This window comes from Emiliania huxleyi (genome assembly GCF_000372725.1).
Source record: "Emiliania huxleyi CCMP1516 unplaced genomic scaffold EMIHUscaffold_1, whole genome shotgun sequence".
Taxonomy (NCBI): domain Eukaryota; phylum Haptophyta; order Isochrysidales; family Noelaerhabdaceae; genus Emiliania; species Emiliania huxleyi.
In genome coordinates, this window is record NW_005202428.1 from 1,310,950 (window position 1) to 1,329,014 (window position 18,065).

Genomic DNA, 18,065 nt, shown 5'->3' on the forward strand with positions numbered 1-18,065 from the left:
AACTTGGAAATGGTTGTTTGCATTGTGGGTGGCAACGCGATTTGAAACTCGAGCCGCGGTGGCCCGAGACGGTCGGCGCGTCAGCCGCCGTTTTGTGTGAGGTTGCGTACTCACTCAGGCGTCCTGCCCACGGGGAAGTCTTTTGCTCCGAGCGACGCAAACGCGCCGCGCCATTACGAGGTCCTTCTCCAAGCTTTCGCCCCTCTTGACAGCCGAGGAAAGATCGTCACGCTTGATGGAGCGCCGCAGTCCTTGGCCCTCGCCGTGCCGGTCTGGCCCCGTGTACTCACAGGCAGGCCGAGATCCGATCGCCGACTTCTCGCTTTTCAAGCCACAGAGCGCGACGCGGCGCCGCGAGCAAGGCTGCGACCTCTCTCGTGCAGGTTGGGGCCTGAGGGGGGCTTGTGCTGCCTGCTCATGCGCAGGCAGCACAAGCAGCCACACAAGTCAGCTTTGGGAGCTCTCGGCGACGCCCAATGCGTGCGCCGGTAGGGGGGAGTGTGTGCGCGCGTGTGTGAGATGAGGATTGTGGCAGGCTGGCTGCTGCTGATGTGGGCAAGTGTGCTCTGTGTGCGGCGCTGCGCTGGCGTGCGACGCGCGCGTGCTGTGTACGTGTGCGTGCTGCGGTCGCGCGCGCGTCTGTGTGTGCTGCGCGCGCGCCGCCGGTGTGTGCTGTGCGCTGTGCTCTGTTTTGCGCCCTGTTTGTGCAGCTGGGAGGCGCAGGCTTGGCTGGCAGGGCTGCGCGGTGGGCTGCGGCGTGCTGCGGGTGGTCGCGCGCCTGCCTGATGGTGTACGGCGGCCGCGCAGCCCGCCCGACCGGGTCGTCGGCGGCCCAGGGCGCGAGCATGCGGTCGGCGCTGCATGTGAGGCTGCTGCGCGGCTGGCGCGTATGTTTCCGTGCGGCGAGGGACGCGCGTATGTGTTCACGCTGCGGGCGCGGGCGGGCGCGGGGGGCGGCGCGGTCTCACCGCGGTCCGACGTCGGTTGGTCTTCGGCGTGGCGAGGGCGGGCGCGCAGAAGAGGCCTTGCCGCCATCGCGTTGCCGCGAAGGAAAAAGAATCTGGGCTCCCCTCGCGCAAAGGACGACTCTTCTGACGCCCACTGCGATCACATTTGCCGCCCCCAGTCACATATCGTTGCTCAGCCTCAGGTCCACTCTCTCTTCGAACACTTGTGCCTCCACGGACCAGCGCATAGCGCTTTCCCCGTATTTTCTTCTCATAACAAGGCTGTGAACGGTAGCTTGTGCGTCTTGGGGCCGTTGTGTTTTTGTGTGTTCAACTTCGCCAAAGAGGTGATCTGTGATTTGTAAGGGTCCGCCCGCAGGCGCATTTTGTATACCGAGGCGGTGCCCTGTGCCGAACCTGTCGGACCTTAAGACAGCATTGTAGATCCCTGGGCGAGGGTGGTGGCGTCCCCGTCGGGAGGGGCTGTCTGGGGGGGTGCCCTCCCACCGTCACCTCACCAGCGTCCCGGTGAGTACGGCGATCAGAGCTCCCCCGCTCGTCAGACTTCCCCGTTGGAGGTAGGCCGCTCGTCTAGCCAATCAGCCTTAAGCGAGCAGCCTGGCCGTTGGAATGGCCGGGTGGAGAGAGGGGCGGAGTCGGCTCGGAAGCGCGACTGCAGCCACGGGGACTGCCCGCCCACTCTCGTCGGCTCGGGTTGAGGGGAGGACGACTGTCTCTGACGGCGGACCTCAGTTACGAGCCGCCCTCCCCTCGAGACGCGAGGCCAGCGCACTTGGGGCCGAGCCCCAGCGTGCACCGCCCCACACGCCTCATTGGTGGGAGGGCACCCCCCCAGACAGCCCCTCCCGACGGGGACGCCACCACCCTCGCCCAGGGATCTACAATGCTGTCTTAAAGGTCCGACAGGTTCGGCACCGGGCACCGCCTCGGTATACAAAATGCGCCTGCGGGCGGACCCTTACTGCTTACAGATCACAGATGTCGGCAGCCCGAGCGCCGTCGACCGCACCGACTACGGCACAGCCTCCGGCAGCGCCCGGGGCTTCGCCCAGCACCACTCGCAACAGCTCTCGCGCGCCGCCGTCTGTGGCGACGCGCAAAACATCAACAACGCTGCTCGCAACATGCGTGTCGCGCACTCATTCATGACCGGTCTCAATGTCCCACCCCCCTGCGCGCGGGCCTTCTAGGCCCGCGGGTAGTCTCACCCCATCCCCAGGGCCTCCAGGGCTCGCACCTCAACCTCTCACAGACCAGCGCATAGCGCCATACTACGTATTTTCTTGTCAATAACAAGGCTGTGAATTCCCAGGGCCTCCAGGGCTCGCACCTCAACCTCTCACAGACCAGCGCACAGCGCCATAGGAGGTATTTTCTTCTCAATAACAAGGCTGTGAACGGTCATCGCATTCGCCTTCCTGGGACCCAGCGCTGACTTCTGACTGTCGTTGCTGTCTCTCCCCCTTCTCGACTGTCTGTGCTTGTGCGTCTTGGGTCCGGAGTTGTGCGTTTATGTGAACGGTAGCGGTACCCCATGTATCGTAGTCTTCGTTACTACCATTTTTTTTGAGTTTTGGCACTGATAAATTCGCGGCGTTCGCAGCGAGCCGAGCCAGGCCACGGCGCTCGGCCTGCTGAGAGAATACCTTCCCCGACGGCAGTGACAATTTACCCGACATCAATCGTCGACGGCAAGCTCGAGAACTGCGCCTCCAAAGTCGCCCAGATTCGCCTCTCGCGGCGCGCTGAGTTAGTATCGCCGGTGCGCCAGCTGGCTCTGCTCCACAGCAGGGCATGCCTGACTGGCTCCTGCTAGCCGTGCGTCCTGGTGGCATCCATTGCCAGCTCAGGTAGCCTCAGGAGGTCGCCTCGCGCACGACTCGGCGCCGCACAGCACCGCTCCGCGTTACTACCGAGTTAGTATCGTCGACCCACAGAGACTGCTCTTCTGTAGGTGGAGCCGACAAACGCCGGCCGGGTCGGCCCCGCCGCCCCCATCGCCGCCGCCGGGGCGGCGGCGGCCTCGGCGGACCATCCGGCGCGCCGCGCGCCCGACGGGGAGGTGTTCACCACTCCTGGCTCCTCACCCCGCCACGCCTTCGTGCAGACGCCGTGGCACCCGCCTCAGGCGCCGCTCGGACTCGGTTGACGGCCGCCCAAGTGCTTGGCTCGTGCCCAGCCGACCGGCAGGCGATGCCCACTCGCTGCTAGGCTAATCCCGGGCTGTCAAGCGGCGGTGTGGTGCCGTGAAGGGCAGCGGTGCCAAAACTACGACTATTAGTACCGTGCGGGGGCAGTGCATTTAATTCTGTCAAAAATCGAAATGTGCTCCGTGGGACGTATTGGGCTAGGATCATACGTCCGGGAGGCCCCCCATGCGTGCCGCAACGACCCACAGTTCTGGTACCACTCTCTTCACGTTCACAGCTGTAAGTGTCCCATAACTCCGATACATGGCGTAGCTTGAATCGCTCTACCGGGCCGACCGCTGCTCAGCCTCTGCTCAGCCTGTCGACATGTCACAGCAGCGTGACACGGCGTTCGCCGCGTCGCTTGTTGTTGCCTCGCTCGCGCTCGCCGTGCTCCTCGCGCGGCGGCGGCGGCGGCTGCCCGCTCGCTTCGATCTCCAGCGGCTGGTGCGTCCGTGCGTCCTCCGGCTCGCGCCCTACACCTTCCCGCCTCGCTTTGGCCTCGCCGAGGCGCCTGTGCTGCTCGACGCCAACGAGAACCCGCACGGGTCAACCGTCGAGGCGCTGGACGCGGCGCTGCACCGCTACCCCGACCCGCGACAGGCGAGGCTCAAGGCGGCCATCGCAGGCCTTCGAGGATGTGCGCCGTCGCAGGTTGTGGTGGGCTGCGGCTCAGACGAGATCATTGACCTCCTGATCCGGGTGACGTGCGAGCCCGGCCGCGACTCGATCCTGGTCTGCTCGCCGACATACGCAATGTACCAGATCTTTGCGAGCGTCAACGACGTCTCCACGGTCGACGTCCCGCTCTCCGCCGACGACTACCAGCTGCGAGTTGGCGCGATTCTGCAGTCGCTCACGCCGCGGGTGAAGCTCGTCTTCCTGTGCTCGCCGGGCAACCCGACAGGGCGGCTTCTCCGGCGCGCCGACATCGAGGCCATCGCGGCGGCCGCCACAGGCTCGCTCCGCTGCCGCCAGCCTTTGCTGCCGCCGCCCTCCGCCACCGCCTCATCCTCTCTCCGCCGCCGCGCTCTGTCCATCGCAGCCGTGCCAGAGCCCGCCCTCCTCCTCCCCGCGGCGGCAGGGTCGCTCGTCGTCGTCGACGAGGCCTACGTCGACTTTGCGCCCGACGAGGCCGCCGCGTCGTGCGTCCCGCTCGTCGGCCGCACGCCGAACCTCGTCGTCTCGCAAACCTTCTCCAAGGCGTGGGGGCTGGCGGGCGCGCGGGTGGGCGTCGCCGTTGCGCCCGAGCCGCTCGTCTCCGCCCTCGACCGCGTCAAGGCGACTACGCTCCTCGCCCGGCCGCACGGCCGCCGAGCGGACACGTCCATAACGCACGTGACATGACCATGACCTGTCCCGCGACGCCCACAGGCGCCGTTCAACCTGTCCACGCTGGCAGAGCAGGCGGCTCTGCGCGCCATCCGGGCGGCCCCCGCCGTGCGGGCGCAGCGGGACCGCGTCCTCGCCGAGAGAGATCGCGTCGCCGCAGCGCTCTCCGCCCCAGAGTTCGCCAGCGCCGTGCGGCGGGTCTCGCCCTCGGACGCCAACTTTCTGCTCGTGCGCGTCGCCAACTGCCGCGCGGTGTGCGACGCGCTCGCCGAGCGGCACGGCGTGGTGGTGCGGTACCGCGGCGGCATGCTGCATTGCGACGGCTGCATGCGCGTGACCATCGGCACCGAGGAGGAGAACGAGAGGATGCTGGCGGCGCTGCGGCGTGCGGTCGCCGAGCCAGCGTGATCGAGAGGAGTACGCGATGCTGCTGTTAAAGCCGTACGGGACAGCGCAATACGGTCGCACGCCGAGTTCTTATGTAACTTTCATAAATACCGTTGCACTTTGGAGCACACTTGGAGTGCAGTCATTAACCTCACATCCAGGGCCAGGGAGCTGAGAAGCGCACCCAGCGAGCCGGATGATCGGTATCGGGCTACGGGCTAGAGTTGCTACTTACGTCTTGCCGCGAAAAAAATATCCGCGCGATCTTTGGACTTCTTGCATCTTGGTCGTAACGTCGGCCGCGTTCATGTACCGTATGCAGGCAGGGAATGGCGTCGGACCCGGAGCTAAATGAGACACGGCGCTCGTTCTTCAGCCGTCAAGGCCTCGCCTCGCTCATGTGGCAGCCGCCCGGAGCTGACGAGACGACGACTCGGCTGCCACACGCAGACGACTCACAGGCAGACACTCTCGTGCGCGACGCATACATTAAGAGGCTGGGGCTGAAAATGGCGGATGGTGGGCATGCCTCCTGGGGAACGGTGCGTGTCTTGGGGAAGAACGTGGACGCTGAGATCGTCAGCAGCGAGGCCAGCTTCGCCTGCCTCGCGGCTGACACGGAGCTCAACCTTGTCGCGGAGCTCCTCAAAGCCAACTGGAGGCTGCGGCCTCCGTCGGTGCTGCTGTCAGTCACAGGGTCTGCCCAGGACATGGCTCTCGAGCCGCACCTCGAGCTTCTCTTCAAGCGAGGGCTCGCCGAGTCTGCGCGCTCGACCAACGCATGGGTCATAACGGGCGGTACCGACAGCGGGGTGATGGCTCTGGCGGGCGCAGCGATCGCCGAAAACTCCTCTGCCCGAGGAGAGTTGACGCCTTGCATCGGGATCGCGCCATTTCGGTGCGTAACGGGCAAGGACAAGCTCCACGGACCGGGCGCCGGAGAGCGCACCGTCAGCTATCGAAAGGTGAGAGCAAACTCGACAGTGTCGGCCGCCCTCGTCAAGGCGAAGTCGACGGAGCACTTCTTGATGAACCGCGTGCTCAAGCTGAAGGGTTACCTCGTGCAGTACGTCGTGCCCATTCCCTTCAACATGCCGTACATGCTCTGGGACCTCATGTGGCAAGGCGTCGCCTCGCTCGGCGCGTACTGTCGCAGGGCGGGGCGGCGGCCAAACGCGGGAGTCCTCGGCATCAAGCAGACCCGCGTCGGCATCGAGCCTGTGCAGGATCTCGAGAAGCCGCTCGCCAGCCCGCCCAAGAAGGTCTGTTTCGACCTGGCCGATGACAACGAGGCGGCCAATGGGAACGGCGCGCCGAGGCCACTTCAGAGGCAGGGGACACTCGGGCGTTTGGAGGCGAGCCGAAAGCTGCTGCGGCAAAACACGCGGCGGCAGCTGGCGACCGTGCGAGCCGTCAAGAATGTGCGGAAGGAGGCGTCCACCTCTGTCGCTCGCTCGGTCGACTTGACGGAGGCGCATGCGCGCGATCGGTACCTCAAGCAAATAGAGGAGGAGGGGGCAACGGCCGCAGACTTCAGCCAGCTGGAGGTGCGGCTCAGGCGACTCGAAGGCGCCCTCACCGCCCAGCTTCGCGAGCTGGCCTCGCAGCTAGAGGCGCGGCCCGCCTTGCCGCCGCGCGCATCTGGCGCTTGCGCGGCGCAGACGCCCTCGCCGCGCGAGATGCAGTCTGCCGTGTCAGGGGACGAGACGGCGCCGTCGAGGAGTGCCGTGGTCGCTGGCTCGCCCCTGATGCGCTTCCGCCGCGGCAGGGAGCCTTCACATCGCTCGCCGCCGCCGCCGCCACCGCCGAGGCCCTTCCTCTAGAGCTCGGAGGTGTGAGAGCGGAAAGTACGGCAAGAGCCAAGAGAGTGAGGTATCACATGTACTGCGTATACGTTTGGGTCATATGTGTCAAACACACAAAGAATGCACGACTTGTGGTTTCAAAAAATGGCGGCGGTGGCGTCCGAGCCGCCCCGGCTGACGAAGAGTAGCACCGCCTCGTCCTCGTCGACCTCCCCCAGGGGGCCCCGCAGTGGCCGCTGCTCCGAGTGCAGCCCGCGCGCGGCGCACTCGCAGTGGAAGGCGTCCGTCGTCTCCCAGTCCTCGCGCCACTCATACGCCAACAGCACCGCGCCGCCCGCGGCCAGCAGCCCGTCCATCGTCGCCACGAGCTTCACCACGTCCTCTTTGCTCTGAAAGTAGAGAATGTCGGCGCCGAGCACCACCTCGTACGCGCCGCGGCTGAGCGCCTGCTCGATGTGCGCCTGCTCTCCCCAGAGCAGCTCCTGTGCGATCAGGCGACACCCCTCGTGCGAGGCACTGGCGGCAGCGGCGTTGGCGCGCAGAAGCGACATCGCGGCCGGCACGTCAGTCAGCACGACCTCGGACGCGCCGAGCGCCGCTGCAGCGATGCCAGTGAGGCCGATTCCTGCGCCTAGCTCAATGCAGCGCTTGCCCTGGATGAGCTCGGGCGCCTCGCAGAGGTGGCTGGCCAGGTGTCTGCCACAAGCCCACAGGACCTGCACACGCAAGCAAGCGGCCGGATAGGAGGGGTGGTTGTCGAGAGATCACTAGCACGCGCGGTGGTGGTGCACACCGAAGAGGTGTCGGGCCGGAAGCCCGCCGAGCCAGCAGCGTGCTGCGCCACCTCGAGCGAGCCCCCATTGCGCAGGTTCGGGTGCGTCAGCCGCACCACCGGCGTCTTCTGGTCGACGTTGTGGATCATGGCGTCGGCGAGGAGCAGCACGAGAGATGCGTTGGTTGTGCGGCAGCACTCGGGGACGGGACGCAGCACCAGTTATGGAGAAACTAGTGTGGGCCCTGCGGCGGTACCCGTCTCTGTTGTTCGGGCAGTGAGAGACGCAGGATCTGCACGCCAAAGTGGGCCACTCATTTGCATTTTGGTTTTGGGTTGTCGGAGATCATCCATCAGCACTCATGTCTCATCAGTCAGTCACGTCAGTCAAAGCAGTTCGTGGCACTCATCAGTCAGTCACGTCAGTCAAAGCAGTTCGTGGCACTCATCAGTCAGTCACGTCAGTCAAAGCAGTTCGTGGCACTCATCAGTCAGTCACGTCAGTCAAAGCAGTCGTGGCACGTGGAGCAGTCGCTGCATGCAACGGCGCCGCCACACGCTCCGGACGACCCCGACAACCGACACACCACGCACAATGGAGGCTATCGCGCACGATCGGGCATCGCGCCGCAAACAACTCGCCGCACAGATGGGGGGGGGGGCAGAATCCCACACACACCGGAGCAGCACAGACACCTTACTTACACGTCAGCGCTCGCTCGATGTGGCCGGCGCTCTCCCCTCGGTCCTATCTCGCCTTTTCAACGGCGGCGTGCGGCCACGCGCCGCGCCGAGCCGGTCTCGGCGGGAGACCTCGGAGCCGCACGCGATGCGGGCATGCGCGATGGCTCCGTTGGCTCCGTGCCTAAGGCAGATCGATTAGGGTGTGAGCTGCGGCAGCCACCGTTTCTGTACCCGCTCGATCACGTGCAGGCCGTCGGAGGCCGCGCTGGATGGCCCAGGGCCGGCGGCGGTGAAGGCGTCCGTCGATGAAGGGATGTCGTCGAGGGAGCCATCGTCCTACGCATACGGTGCACCGGTCCAGTTGTCGGAGTTCGAGATCGCAGTCGACTTGGAGAGTGTGTTCGGCCCGTTGACGAACTCACGGAATGTGAGCGACTTGGTGCACGCTGGGTCGAGCATCATGACTCGCACCTCATCCTGGGCGAGGAACTCGCCCAGGGACCAGCTGTTGGCGTCGCCGTTTTGATCGAGCTGCATCCACTGCATGGTTTCGTAGTCAAGCGTAAACGCCCAGGAGTTGGTGCCTGGGTGACTTGCTGATGAGAGCGCCTTCCAGGCGGGTAGTCGTGCCCCTCACCTACGGTCATACGGCGGCGTCAGAGGGGGGGAAGGGGCGCGAAGCGTGAACATGGAGGCAAGCAGGTTGGTTTCTGCACCTGGCCAAAGCCGGCGACCTCGAAGTTGTCGTAGCTTGTGCGGATATCGCTGAGCGTGAGAGGGACCGGATCGGCAGCAGCATGGGCGGCCGCGTCAGCGGCCGGAGAGGCCGGAGAGCCATCCGACGGAGGCCGGTCGTGCATCGGCGCGTCAGCCGCAGGGGCCGGGGGGGGCGGCGGCATCCATCGCTGCGGGTCGCTGCGGGCCGACGATTGTGGACGGAGGCCGACTGCAGCTGGGACGTTCTACGGTTAAACCAAGAGCGTCGGCGCCGACACGAGAGACTTATAAGGGTAGAAGAAAACCGACTAGCTTTCTGCAGTCCAGCTATGATCGAACTGCCCGCCGGACATGTCGGAACCGTCCGACTATAGTGACTAGCACACCTCTGTCAAGAGTCCCCAGAAACCCGAGAGAAGATAAACCCCACACCGGGGTGTCCGCTTTTCTCTGCGCATGCTCGAGCTCCCGGCGAGGGCTTGTGCTGTGAATAGCAGGCGTGCAGTTCTCGCCAGCTGTACCCAGCTGCTTCCCTTCCCTAGTCACCGTGGCCCAACGGGGTCCAGCCTGCACCCCGCAGGCTGTCGAGCGCTGGTCCCGGTACCACACTGCGGTTGTCCAATGCCAGCGCGAATCGTCCTGTGCATCGCCGCAGTCGCCGCCGCCGCCGCCAGCCTCGACGTCGGCGGCGCTGCAGCTCCCGCGCAGGCTCGGCTGAGGGAAGGCCTCGAGGCGGCCCGCGCCGGAGACGCCACTGGCGCCTCACGCCTGCTCGAGGAGGCCTCCCGGCTCGACCCTGCATCCTCGCTGCCCGTGCTCAAGCTGGCCAACGTGCAGTATCACCTGGACGGCGACGCCGCCGCCGCGGAGGCGACGTACGAGCGTGCGCTGCGCATCGAGCCGTCCCACGACGCGCACTTCTTCCTCGGCAGGTTGCGTGCTGCTGCGGGCCGGCACGCAGAGGCGGCCGCCTCCTTTGAGGCGGCGCTGCAGTGCGACGCCTCGTCGGCGGCGTGCCGTGCCGAGCTGCTCGCCTCGTACCTCGCTGCAGGCGAGCCGCAGGAGGAGGCGGAGCTCGGGCTGCTGGCGGCGTGCTGCCGCGCGGACGCGGCGGACGTGGCGAGCCACCGCAAGCTCGCCTCGGCGCTGCAGGAGCGCGGGAGGCTGGCCGAGGCGGCCGAGGCGCTCGAGCGGCTCATCGCAGTCGCGCCCGCCGACGCGGCCGCCCGCTTCAACCTCGGCTTGGCGATGCAAAAGCTCGGCGACGACGGCGCGGCCGCCGCGCACTTCCTCGGCGCGGCGGGCGCGGCGGCGGCCGGCGGCGGGGCCCCGGCGCCCACGTTCGAGTCGCATTTCGCCGCCGCCGGCTGCCTTGGCCGGCTGGGTCGCACCGCAGAGGCCGAGGCGGCGTACCGCGCTGCGATCGGCGCGGCGAGGGACGATAAGCAAGGCCACGATGCGTACTTCAACCTCGGAAACCTGCTGCGCCGCGCCGACGCGTATGGCGGTGGTGCCGGAGCGAGGTCGCGAGCCGCCGAGGCGGCGGCGGCGTTCGAGGCCGCGGTCCGTCTCGTGCCGACCTCCGCCGACGCCTACTACCAGCTTCGCCGCCTGCGGGGCGTGCCGCACACAGTGACGTGCCCCGCCGACCAGCCGCTCGTCGAGGTGCGGCCACGCGGGCTGGCGGACAGCGCCTTCAGCGGGCTCGCCGCCGCCGTGCAGTCGCACCCTTGGCTGATGCGGCCGAATCGGCTCTCCGAGTCGTTTGCGGGCACGCGCGGCTTTGTGGTCCGCTTCAACCGGCGTGGCCTCGACGCGCGGGTCCGGAGCCATCCCCAGCTCCAGGGCCTGCTTCCCTTTGTCGACGCTGCGGCGCTGCCCGCCGCAAACGTGTTTGTGCTCAACGTCCTCGTGGTACGCCCCGCCGCCGCCGCCTCAACCGATGCGCCGCCGCCCGCGCCGCCCCAAGAAGGGGGCGGTGCGTGGTGGGAGGACGCGCAGTTGGCCGTCAAGCGCCACCTCGATATCACGGGCGCCATCTGCTCGGCGTCGCACTCGTACGTCGCGCACCAGGTGGACGTGCTCTACGTTGCGGTGCCGGCCGGCATGCGCGGAGGGCGGCTGCTGGTGTGGCCACCAGAGCCGCCCGGCCGGCCAGCATCGGTCCCTCCGCCCGCCGAGATCGTAGCGCCCGCCGCAAACATTTGGGTTTCTTTCCGGGGCGACGCCAAGCACGGCGTGGAGCGGTGTGATTTGCCCTCCACCGGCAGCGACGCCGTGCGCGTCTCGCTCGTGCTCGAGCAGTATGTGTGTCCCGAGGCGGTGCTGCCGCTCTCGCAGACATTTGAAATCGTCGGCGTTCGGCCTTGAAACACGACGTAGGTTGCAGAGATGTGCAGCGGTTTTGTGATTGTGTTTTGTGTGAGTTACAATCCGAGCTTGGAATAGACGCGCGGCTGAAAAAATAATAAAATATAAATATACACGTTTATGTCTTATGAATTAAATGTGCAGGCTATGGTATGAACGCGGGGCCACCGTCTAGATCTCGTCCTAAGTCGCCACAGTCAGGGCATAAATCCCCTAGCGCGCAGCAAGCGCTCTGCCGCTCGACTCTATGCCGTGCAAGCGCCTCTCTCATCTCCTCCTGCACCTCCGCGTACTGCGGATAGCTGCGATATTCGGAGGAGTTCTCCTCTTTCGGCCGGAACGGGTAGTGTGCGCGGTTGTAATTCTCGTCCCAGTCGATCGTGTGGTCATAAAACATGTTGTCGTTGTCGGCCCGTCGTATGCTGTCGATGGTCGTTGTGATCTCGTTGATGGTGCCGTTGGACGTTGAGGAGCAGGCAGGCCCGCAGCGCTCGATCGACCTGAACGTAGTGGCGGACAACCGTTGAGGGGCTGGGTGGGTGGGCGGAGGGTCGGGGATGGGAGGTGGGGGCACCAGCAAGCTTCCGCACAGTACTCGCTGTACTGGTAGTCCTCAACCACGCGAGTGCTCGTGTTCATTGGCTGAACTCGAATGGTGTCGCCGTCGAGATAGCGCGCGAAAATAGCGTCCTGTGTTTGAGGGGGCAGAGGAGCGTCTCAGGCGGTGCTCTCAGAGGGGGGGGGGGGGGGGGCATGGTCGGGGCTCCCGGGCGCCTTGAAGTGTGAGGTGGGGTCCTTCATGAGCGAGACCAAGCTCTTGCCCTGGAGGTGGCGTGGGAAGGGGATCTCGTTTAGCTCGAGCACGGTCGGGAAGATGTCGATGTTTTCCACCAGGGCTGGCACCCTCGACGGTGCGTATCCCGGCGCTTTGATGATGAGCGGTACATGCAGCGTCTCCTCGTAGACCGAGTGTTTGCACCACGTCCCCTTCTCACCCAAATGGTAGCCGTGGTCGCTGGCGAGCGTGATGATTGTGTCCTCGTACATGTTTAGATACTTGAGCTCGTCGATGAGGCGGCCGATCAAGGCATCGACGTACGACACGCTGGCGTAGTAGCCGTGCCTCAGCGTGCGCGCCATCGAGTCGTTCAGGGGGTTGAGGTAGCCGTAAGGCGGGATGTTGTTGTAGTTCTTGAGCTCAAAGTAGTGGAGCGAACGCTTTGGCGCGTCGACCGCGAGGTATGGGTTATCTGCCAACTCGATCGATTCAAGGTCGTACATCTCCCAGTACTTCAGTGGCGCGTTGAAGGGGAGGTGAGGCCGATTGTACCTGCAACGATGTCGGGGCAAAGTTGAGGGAGGGGTCAGTGAGGGGCGATCAGACGTGGCGGCGGAATCTAGCGGGCGGGAGGAGTGGGGGGGGAGGGGGGTGGGCGCACCCTGCGGTGAGGAAACAGGGTGTCCCAGCGGCCTTGCACTTGTGCATGTCGTTGATCACTTTGGCTGTCATTTTGCCGTCCGGGTAGAGCCCGCCTGATGGATTGACCATGCCGTCGTCGATCTCCTCAGTCCAAATCCACGCCGGCACCCCGGTCCCCCAGCCCGCGCGCGGATCAGCCGCCCGAACGCCCCAAGGTCGAGGCGGGCGCTCCTCCGGGTTGAGTTCAAAGTAGTAATCTGTCTCTTGCTGCTCGGCGCCGTGTAGACACACGCGAGTACAGCGCACCCTTCTTCCTCGCGCGATCGTTATCTCTCCTGTCGCTTCTGCCAACAATATAAACAATTCCTATCTCTCCCCGTAGAGCTGTCAAACGTTAAGAGCTGAACAGTGTTGCTAGTGTCAATACAGTAACAACAGAACAACAGTTGGGCTCCAACAACAGTAGCTAACGTTAGGCCAGCTGAACAACAATAAGGAAGGCCTACCAGTGACCCACGACGATCTCCAGCGTCCAGTGCGGGTAATACCCGAAAATACCTGGAAAACAGATATACTCCTTTACCGCGTGTGTGGCACAGCCACAGGCAGAGACCAGAGACTCCAAGTGATGATGTAGCCCGACATGCACAGGCCACAGCACCGCAGCGATGAACTGAGACTATGGACGGAGCTGTCAGCTTTGCCGGACGGAGCTGTCAGCGATGCCGCAGCCGCCTGCCGCTCCTGGGGACGGTGCCTCACAAAAGAATTTTAACAAAACAACTCTCTCTCACAGCAGACAGGCTCGACATAGGTGCGAACTGGCGCAAAAGAATTTCACAAAAGAATTTTACAACAAAACTCCCTCCCACGACAGTCAGAGTCACCGAGCCTGACTGTTGTTCATCTTTCTACATACATACATACGACACTGGGCACGGGACTGGCGTGCACTGGCACTAACACAGGTACACCACGGACGAGTCCTCTTTCTTTCGGGACTGGCGCGCGCCATGAAGAATTCCAGGGTCAAACAAACAGGGGGACGGCTAGCAACACACTCCTTCCTGTCTGTGAAATCCCTGTGTTGGATGGGTTTGAGCTGCCGGGGGAGCGAGATTGAGGTCTCGTGAGATTATTCAGATGTGAGAGATTGAGAGTTTTCGATCTGACGGAGGCCTCGGGAGGTCTGAGTACTGAGATTTGAGGGGCGGAAAGTGCGGCCGCCTACAAATATCAGAACCCACATCGCGACTTCATACAGCCGCGCTCTCTCACAGTCTCACTCACAAACGACAAACGTGACATGTGCGTCTCCTATCGCTATCGGCACGGTACCACTGTACGACTCTCGCCCGCAGCGCCGCGCTCTCACCCGCCTCACGCAAAGCTCTCGCCTCGCGGCTTAGACCGCCGCCTCGCCGTCGTCGAGTGCGGCCTGAGTCTCCTTGCCAGCAGCCTCACCAGCGTTCGCCGCCTCCTCGGGCGAGCTGCCGGCGATGAAGGCCTCGCCGGCGGCCTCGCCCGCGGCTTCGGCTGCCACGGGCGACAAGCCACCGTCGAGCGCCCTCTGGGCCGCCTTGGCCGCCGCCTCGCGCTCCTTGGCCTGAAGAGTGTGCAGCAGCTTGAGCCGGTTCACGGGATTCATCTCTCCCTTCGACCTGTGCAGGGTCCAAGCGCCGCGCTTGAAGAGCGTCCCCACCGTGCACTTGCCGAGCGTGTGGCACTCGTACGACGCGCACGTATTCCACACCACAACCTCGAACCCCAACGCCGGAGGTTTGCTGTTCTCGTACTCCTCGCAGATGAAGCGGAGGTACTCGAGAACGTCGTCCACCACCTTGGTCGTCCACTTCTTGCGGGTGCGGGCTTGCTGGCTCCGCTGGCGCAGGCTGACGACGAGCTCGCTCGTCTCGTTGACAACAAGCTTGCCGTTGTGTTTCATGCTGTGCAGGAAGACGGACTCGAACCTGGGCATGCCCTCGGGCGGGTCGCGGCTGTTATCGCGAACGGCTTCGAACCAGTAGAACGCCTCCATCTGCGCCTCCTGTGGCAGACCAAGCTCGTCTAGCATGTATTGCACATTGAGAGCGCCAAGATTCTTGGTTTGGTGGCGCCTTTTGATCTGCTCCACGAAGCAGCCAGTCGTGTCTTTGAGCTCACTTGTCTTGTCTCTGAGCAGCAGCTCGTCGACGAGCGTGGTCACGTCCTCCACCGGCCGATACCTCTGGAAGGTCTCCAGCTGTTCCTCATGGTACTCCGTCGACTCCTGCTCCTTCTCCTTCTGGAGCGTGGCCACCTTGTCCTCGTATGCCGCCTCCATCTGCTTCTGTCGCTCGCGGTCCTCCCGCTGCTGCCTCGCCGCCTCCGCGCGCACCTTCTCGATGGCCTCCTGCTTCTCCTTGGTGTACCCCTCCGCCACGTCCTTCACGATCGCCCGCATCTGCTCCTTGCGGGCGCGCTCCTTCTGCTCCATCCCCGCGCTCAGCAGGTCGAGCTCCTGCTTCAAGTCCTTTGCCTCCTTCTCTTTGAGCCGCGCCTTCTCGGCCAGCAGCTGCTGCTGCACGGCCAGACTCTGCTCCACCCCCTCCTTCTCGGCGGCAAACTCGCTCCGCAGCTGCTCCATGCGACGCTCGTGCGCGCCGTTCTGCTGCCGCAGCTGCTCCCGCACCGCCTCGAGCTCGCGCGCCATCGCCTCCCGCGCCTGCGCTCGATCGCCTCCCTAGCCAGCACGGAGGGGCGTGAGCGCAGCCCGTGTGGCGTCGAAGTGGGAGCGTGCGCGCGGGCGGCGGTGCGTGGGTCTCACCGCTCGGCGTACTGGTCCTTGAGCAGCTGCGCGTTGGCCGCCTCCTCCTCGCGCAGCTTCCTCTCCTTCTCCGCCTCCTGCACCGAGCGCAGCAGGAGCCGGGCCTGCTCCTCCCTCTGCATCCTCTTCGCCTCCGCCACCTCCTGCTCGAGCTCGTTCTTCCGCCGGAAGACCACCACCGTGCGGAACAGCTTCTTCTTCGCCCACTGCTCGTTCTTCCACCGCCCGTTGTACACGTGCTCCTGCACCCACTCCGACTTGATCAGCGCCTTCTCCTTCGCCGCCGCCTCCTCGGTCTTGCCCTCCCCGCGCAGGCGCACCACCTCGTCCCGGTCCATGCCGCACGTATCGAGGAAAGCCTTCGCCCTCTCCCAGCCGGAGTGGTCCTTCTCGAAGACGAGGACGGCCCGCCCCGTAAAGGGCCCCAGGTAGATCGGGTGCGCGTCCTTGACGCCTTGCTTCCCGAAGCTCTGCAGCAGCAGGTTCGACGAGTTGAGCTCCCCCGGCAGGCCGCTGATATGCAGCAGCGGCGGCCAGGGAACGGTGGCGTCGAACGCATGCGCGTCCACCTTTGCGCCGAACCGCTGCACCGGCGCATCGTGGCGCTCACGCATGATGCGCGCCAGCATAATGTGGCCGTCCCGCGCGCGCTTGGAGAAGTCGTCGTCGTCGTCGTCGTCGTCGTCGTCGTCGTCGTCGTCGGCGGCGGCGGCGGCGGCGTCCGAGACGCGCTGCTGCTTGTTCGTCACGCCGCCCACCTTGTCGGCGTGCTGCTGGAGCGCGCCCCAGTTTTTGCACGGCTGGGATCTGCAAGGCGCGTGCCCTTCCATGCACCTCTGCGCGTTCGAGGGGTGCTCGGGCCAGCCGAGTGCCTTGGCCATCGGCTGGTACCGCTTGCCCAGATACTCCTCGAGCTTTGGGAGGCCTCGCGCTGTGAGCGGGCACAGGATCGGCTGCTGTCGCTGCCGGCTCTGCGAACTCGCGGCGACATACTTGCAAAGGGCAGGCTTGAGCGTCTCGAACGGGTTGGGGTCCTCCCCGTCAGACGCGCCCGGAGAGTAGCAGCCGTCGTCCGACCCATCGGGCTGCTGCGCTGCCGCCGGTGGCTCTTCCCAGCGACTGCCGCTACTCCCGCCGCCACTGCCGCGGCCGCCGCCTCCGCCACTGCCGCGGTCGCCGCCTCCACCGCCGCCGCCATCGCCCCAGCCGCCGCGGCCACCACCACTACTGCCCCAGCCGCCGCCGCCGCCGCCGCCGCCGCCGCCACTGCTGCCGCTGCCGCGGTCGCCAACACTACTGCCCCAGCCGCCGCCACCGTTGGAGCGGTAGCCGTCACGATTGGCGTAGTGCGAACGGCTGACGCCATCAAAGCCAGTGTGTCGGGGCCGACTGCTGCTGCGATACCGCTCATCGCGATACCTGTCGCGATACCGATCGCCGTGGCCCCCGTACAGATGGCCCTCTCGCTCGCGCGAACGCTTCGTCATGCTGAGGACACTCAACAGAAAAGAATTTACACAGGGGCACACAGCCCCTTCCCCTCCCCCCTCAAGGGCGAGGACACGCACAGGCCGCACCTCTAGTGAGGCCCGCATAGTATGTGGGAGACTCGTGCCGCCGCCCCTGCCACCCCTGTGTCAGTGTGCCTGTGGTAGGAGAGACTGCCAGCGACAAGCTGGAGGCAGGTCGCTAGACTGAGATGAGACCGCCAGTGGATGTGGGAGTCCACCGCGCACCGCGCTGCGAGCCTGTCGTGTCCCTTGTCAGGAGCAGGAGAGCCCCACCTGTCCCCCTGATCGCGTTCTTCCAAAATCCTGCTCGTGCAGGTGTGGGGACCCTGTCCTCGTCCCATCCCTCGTTTGGCGTGTCTGTTTTCTTTCTTTCTTTCTTTCTTTCTTTACACAGCCACTCTCTCTCACAGAAGACAACCAAAAGAGTTGTCCAGAGAGTATTTTGTAGTGTGTTGTGCCCACGATCAGAAACAAAGTTGAAGAGCGGAGACCCCCCCCAGACCCCACTCTAGCCGGTGGACCCCCGGGATCGCCCCGGTCGGGCCCATATCTTCTTCCCACTCTCCCCCTGCCCCCCAATCTGCAATCCGACCGCCCTCTGGCGGCGTGAAAACTGTGGGACATCCGCTCCAACAAGAAATCTGTAGCGGGACTCACCTGGGCCCACGCGGCCGCCCGTCGCGCCCTCGCGCATTCTCGCGGCGCTGCGCGTCGCGAGGTCTGCCACGCTCGTCGGGGGGGCGATGGCGCTTATGCCGGTCCTCCTGCCCGTGCTCCCGCCGCTCCCGCCCGCGCTCCTCACCCGAGCCCTTGTGGTGACCGGGCGCGCCATCTCGCGGCCGCTTGGGCCGGTCGCCGCGCGCCGGCTCCGCCTCGCCGCCCCGCTCGTCGACACTGACGAGCAGCCGCGAGCCTGCGGGGCGTCGGTGGGGCGCGGGCAGGGCGCAAGTGGCGTCAGTGGAGGCGCGGGCGGCGGGCGCGAGCGGTGCGGGCGCGGGCGCGCGCCGTGCGTCTCGAGCCTCAGCGACGGCAGGACCGAGAGGAGGTCGTGCAGGTTTGCAAAGGCCGTGCGCACGCCAGTCGAGAGCGGCGCCAAAGTGGCCC

The 18,065-nt window shown here is 65.4% G+C and overlaps 7 protein-coding genes across 7 annotated transcripts; 3 read left to right on the plus strand and 4 right to left on the minus strand.

Annotated features, from left to right (window-relative positions):
- Positions 1 to 3,484: 3,484 nt before the first annotated feature.
- hisC (histidinol phosphate aminotransferase) lies at positions 3,485 to 4,997 on the plus strand (the record flags this gene model as incomplete). Its single annotated transcript, XM_005794120.1, has 2 exons — positions 3,485 to 4,432; positions 4,532 to 4,997. The coding sequence occupies 2 exons, from the start codon at positions 3,485 to 3,487 to the stop codon at positions 4,895 to 4,897; spliced, it is 1,314 nt and encodes a 437-aa protein (XP_005794177.1). The 3' UTR covers positions 4,898 to 4,997.
- A 208-nt stretch (positions 4,998 to 5,205) lies between these two features.
- Positions 5,206 to 6,699, plus strand: EMIHUDRAFT_94981 (hypothetical protein; the record flags this gene model as incomplete). Its single annotated transcript, XM_005794121.1, has 1 exon — positions 5,206 to 6,699. The coding sequence occupies one exon, from the start codon at positions 5,206 to 5,208 to the stop codon at positions 6,697 to 6,699; it is 1,494 nt and encodes a 497-aa protein (XP_005794178.1).
- A 51-nt stretch (positions 6,700 to 6,750) lies between these two features.
- On the minus strand, positions 6,751 to 7,659 carry EMIHUDRAFT_420236 (hypothetical protein). The gene is made up of 2 exons (XM_005794122.1): positions 7,475 to 7,659; positions 6,751 to 7,397 (listed from the first exon to the last, which is right to left on the minus strand). The coding sequence occupies exons 1-2, from the start codon at positions 7,601 to 7,603 to the stop codon at positions 6,819 to 6,821; spliced, it is 708 nt and encodes a 235-aa protein (XP_005794179.1). The 5' UTR covers positions 7,604 to 7,659; the 3' UTR covers positions 6,751 to 6,818.
- A 1,651-nt stretch (positions 7,660 to 9,310) lies between these two features.
- On the plus strand, positions 9,311 to 11,224 carry EMIHUDRAFT_194248 (hypothetical protein; the record flags this gene model as incomplete). The annotated part of the gene is made up of 4 exons (XM_005794123.1): positions 9,311 to 9,335; positions 9,579 to 10,057; positions 10,253 to 10,759; positions 10,847 to 11,224. 4 exons carry the CDS (start codon positions 9,311 to 9,313, stop codon positions 11,222 to 11,224), a joined length of 1,389 nt encoding a protein of 462 aa, XP_005794180.1.
- A 183-nt stretch (positions 11,225 to 11,407) lies between these two features.
- Positions 11,408 to 12,773, minus strand: EMIHUDRAFT_194249 (hypothetical protein; the record flags this gene model as incomplete). Its single annotated transcript, XM_005794124.1, has 5 exons — positions 11,408 to 11,437; positions 11,508 to 11,724; positions 11,799 to 11,914; positions 12,035 to 12,554; positions 12,664 to 12,773. The coding sequence occupies 5 exons, from the start codon at positions 12,771 to 12,773 to the stop codon at positions 11,408 to 11,410; spliced, it is 993 nt and encodes a 330-aa protein (XP_005794181.1).
- Positions 12,774 to 13,872: 1,099 nt separating this feature from the next.
- On the minus strand, positions 13,873 to 14,689 carry EMIHUDRAFT_431794 (hypothetical protein). The gene has a single exon (XM_005794125.1). It carries the CDS (start codon positions 14,680 to 14,682, stop codon positions 14,050 to 14,052), a length of 633 nt encoding a protein of 210 aa, XP_005794182.1. The 5' UTR covers positions 14,683 to 14,689; the 3' UTR covers positions 13,873 to 14,049.
- A 757-nt stretch (positions 14,690 to 15,446) lies between these two features.
- EMIHUDRAFT_194251 (hypothetical protein) lies at positions 15,447 to 16,937 on the minus strand (the record flags this gene model as incomplete). Its single annotated transcript, XM_005794126.1, has 3 exons — positions 15,447 to 16,034; positions 16,209 to 16,558; positions 16,745 to 16,937. 3 exons carry the CDS (start codon positions 16,935 to 16,937, stop codon positions 15,447 to 15,449), a joined length of 1,131 nt encoding a protein of 376 aa, XP_005794183.1.
- Positions 16,938 to 18,065: the final 1,128 nt, after the last annotated feature.

Excerpts from the sequence above, each read along its gene's own strand:
- EMIHUDRAFT_420236 (XM_005794122.1), bottom strand. The coding sequence starts at position 7,603 with ATGATCCACAACGTCGACCAGAAGACGCCGGTGGTGCGGCTGACGCAC. Across the intron at positions 7,398-7,474 it reads TCCGGCCCGACACCTCTTCG|GTCCTGTGGGCTTGTGGCAG; the intron begins GTGTGCACCACC and ends TTGCGTGTGCAG.
- EMIHUDRAFT_431794 (XM_005794125.1), bottom strand. The coding sequence starts at position 14,682 with ATGGAGGCGTTCTACTGGTTCGAAGCCGTTCGCGATAACAGCCGCGAC.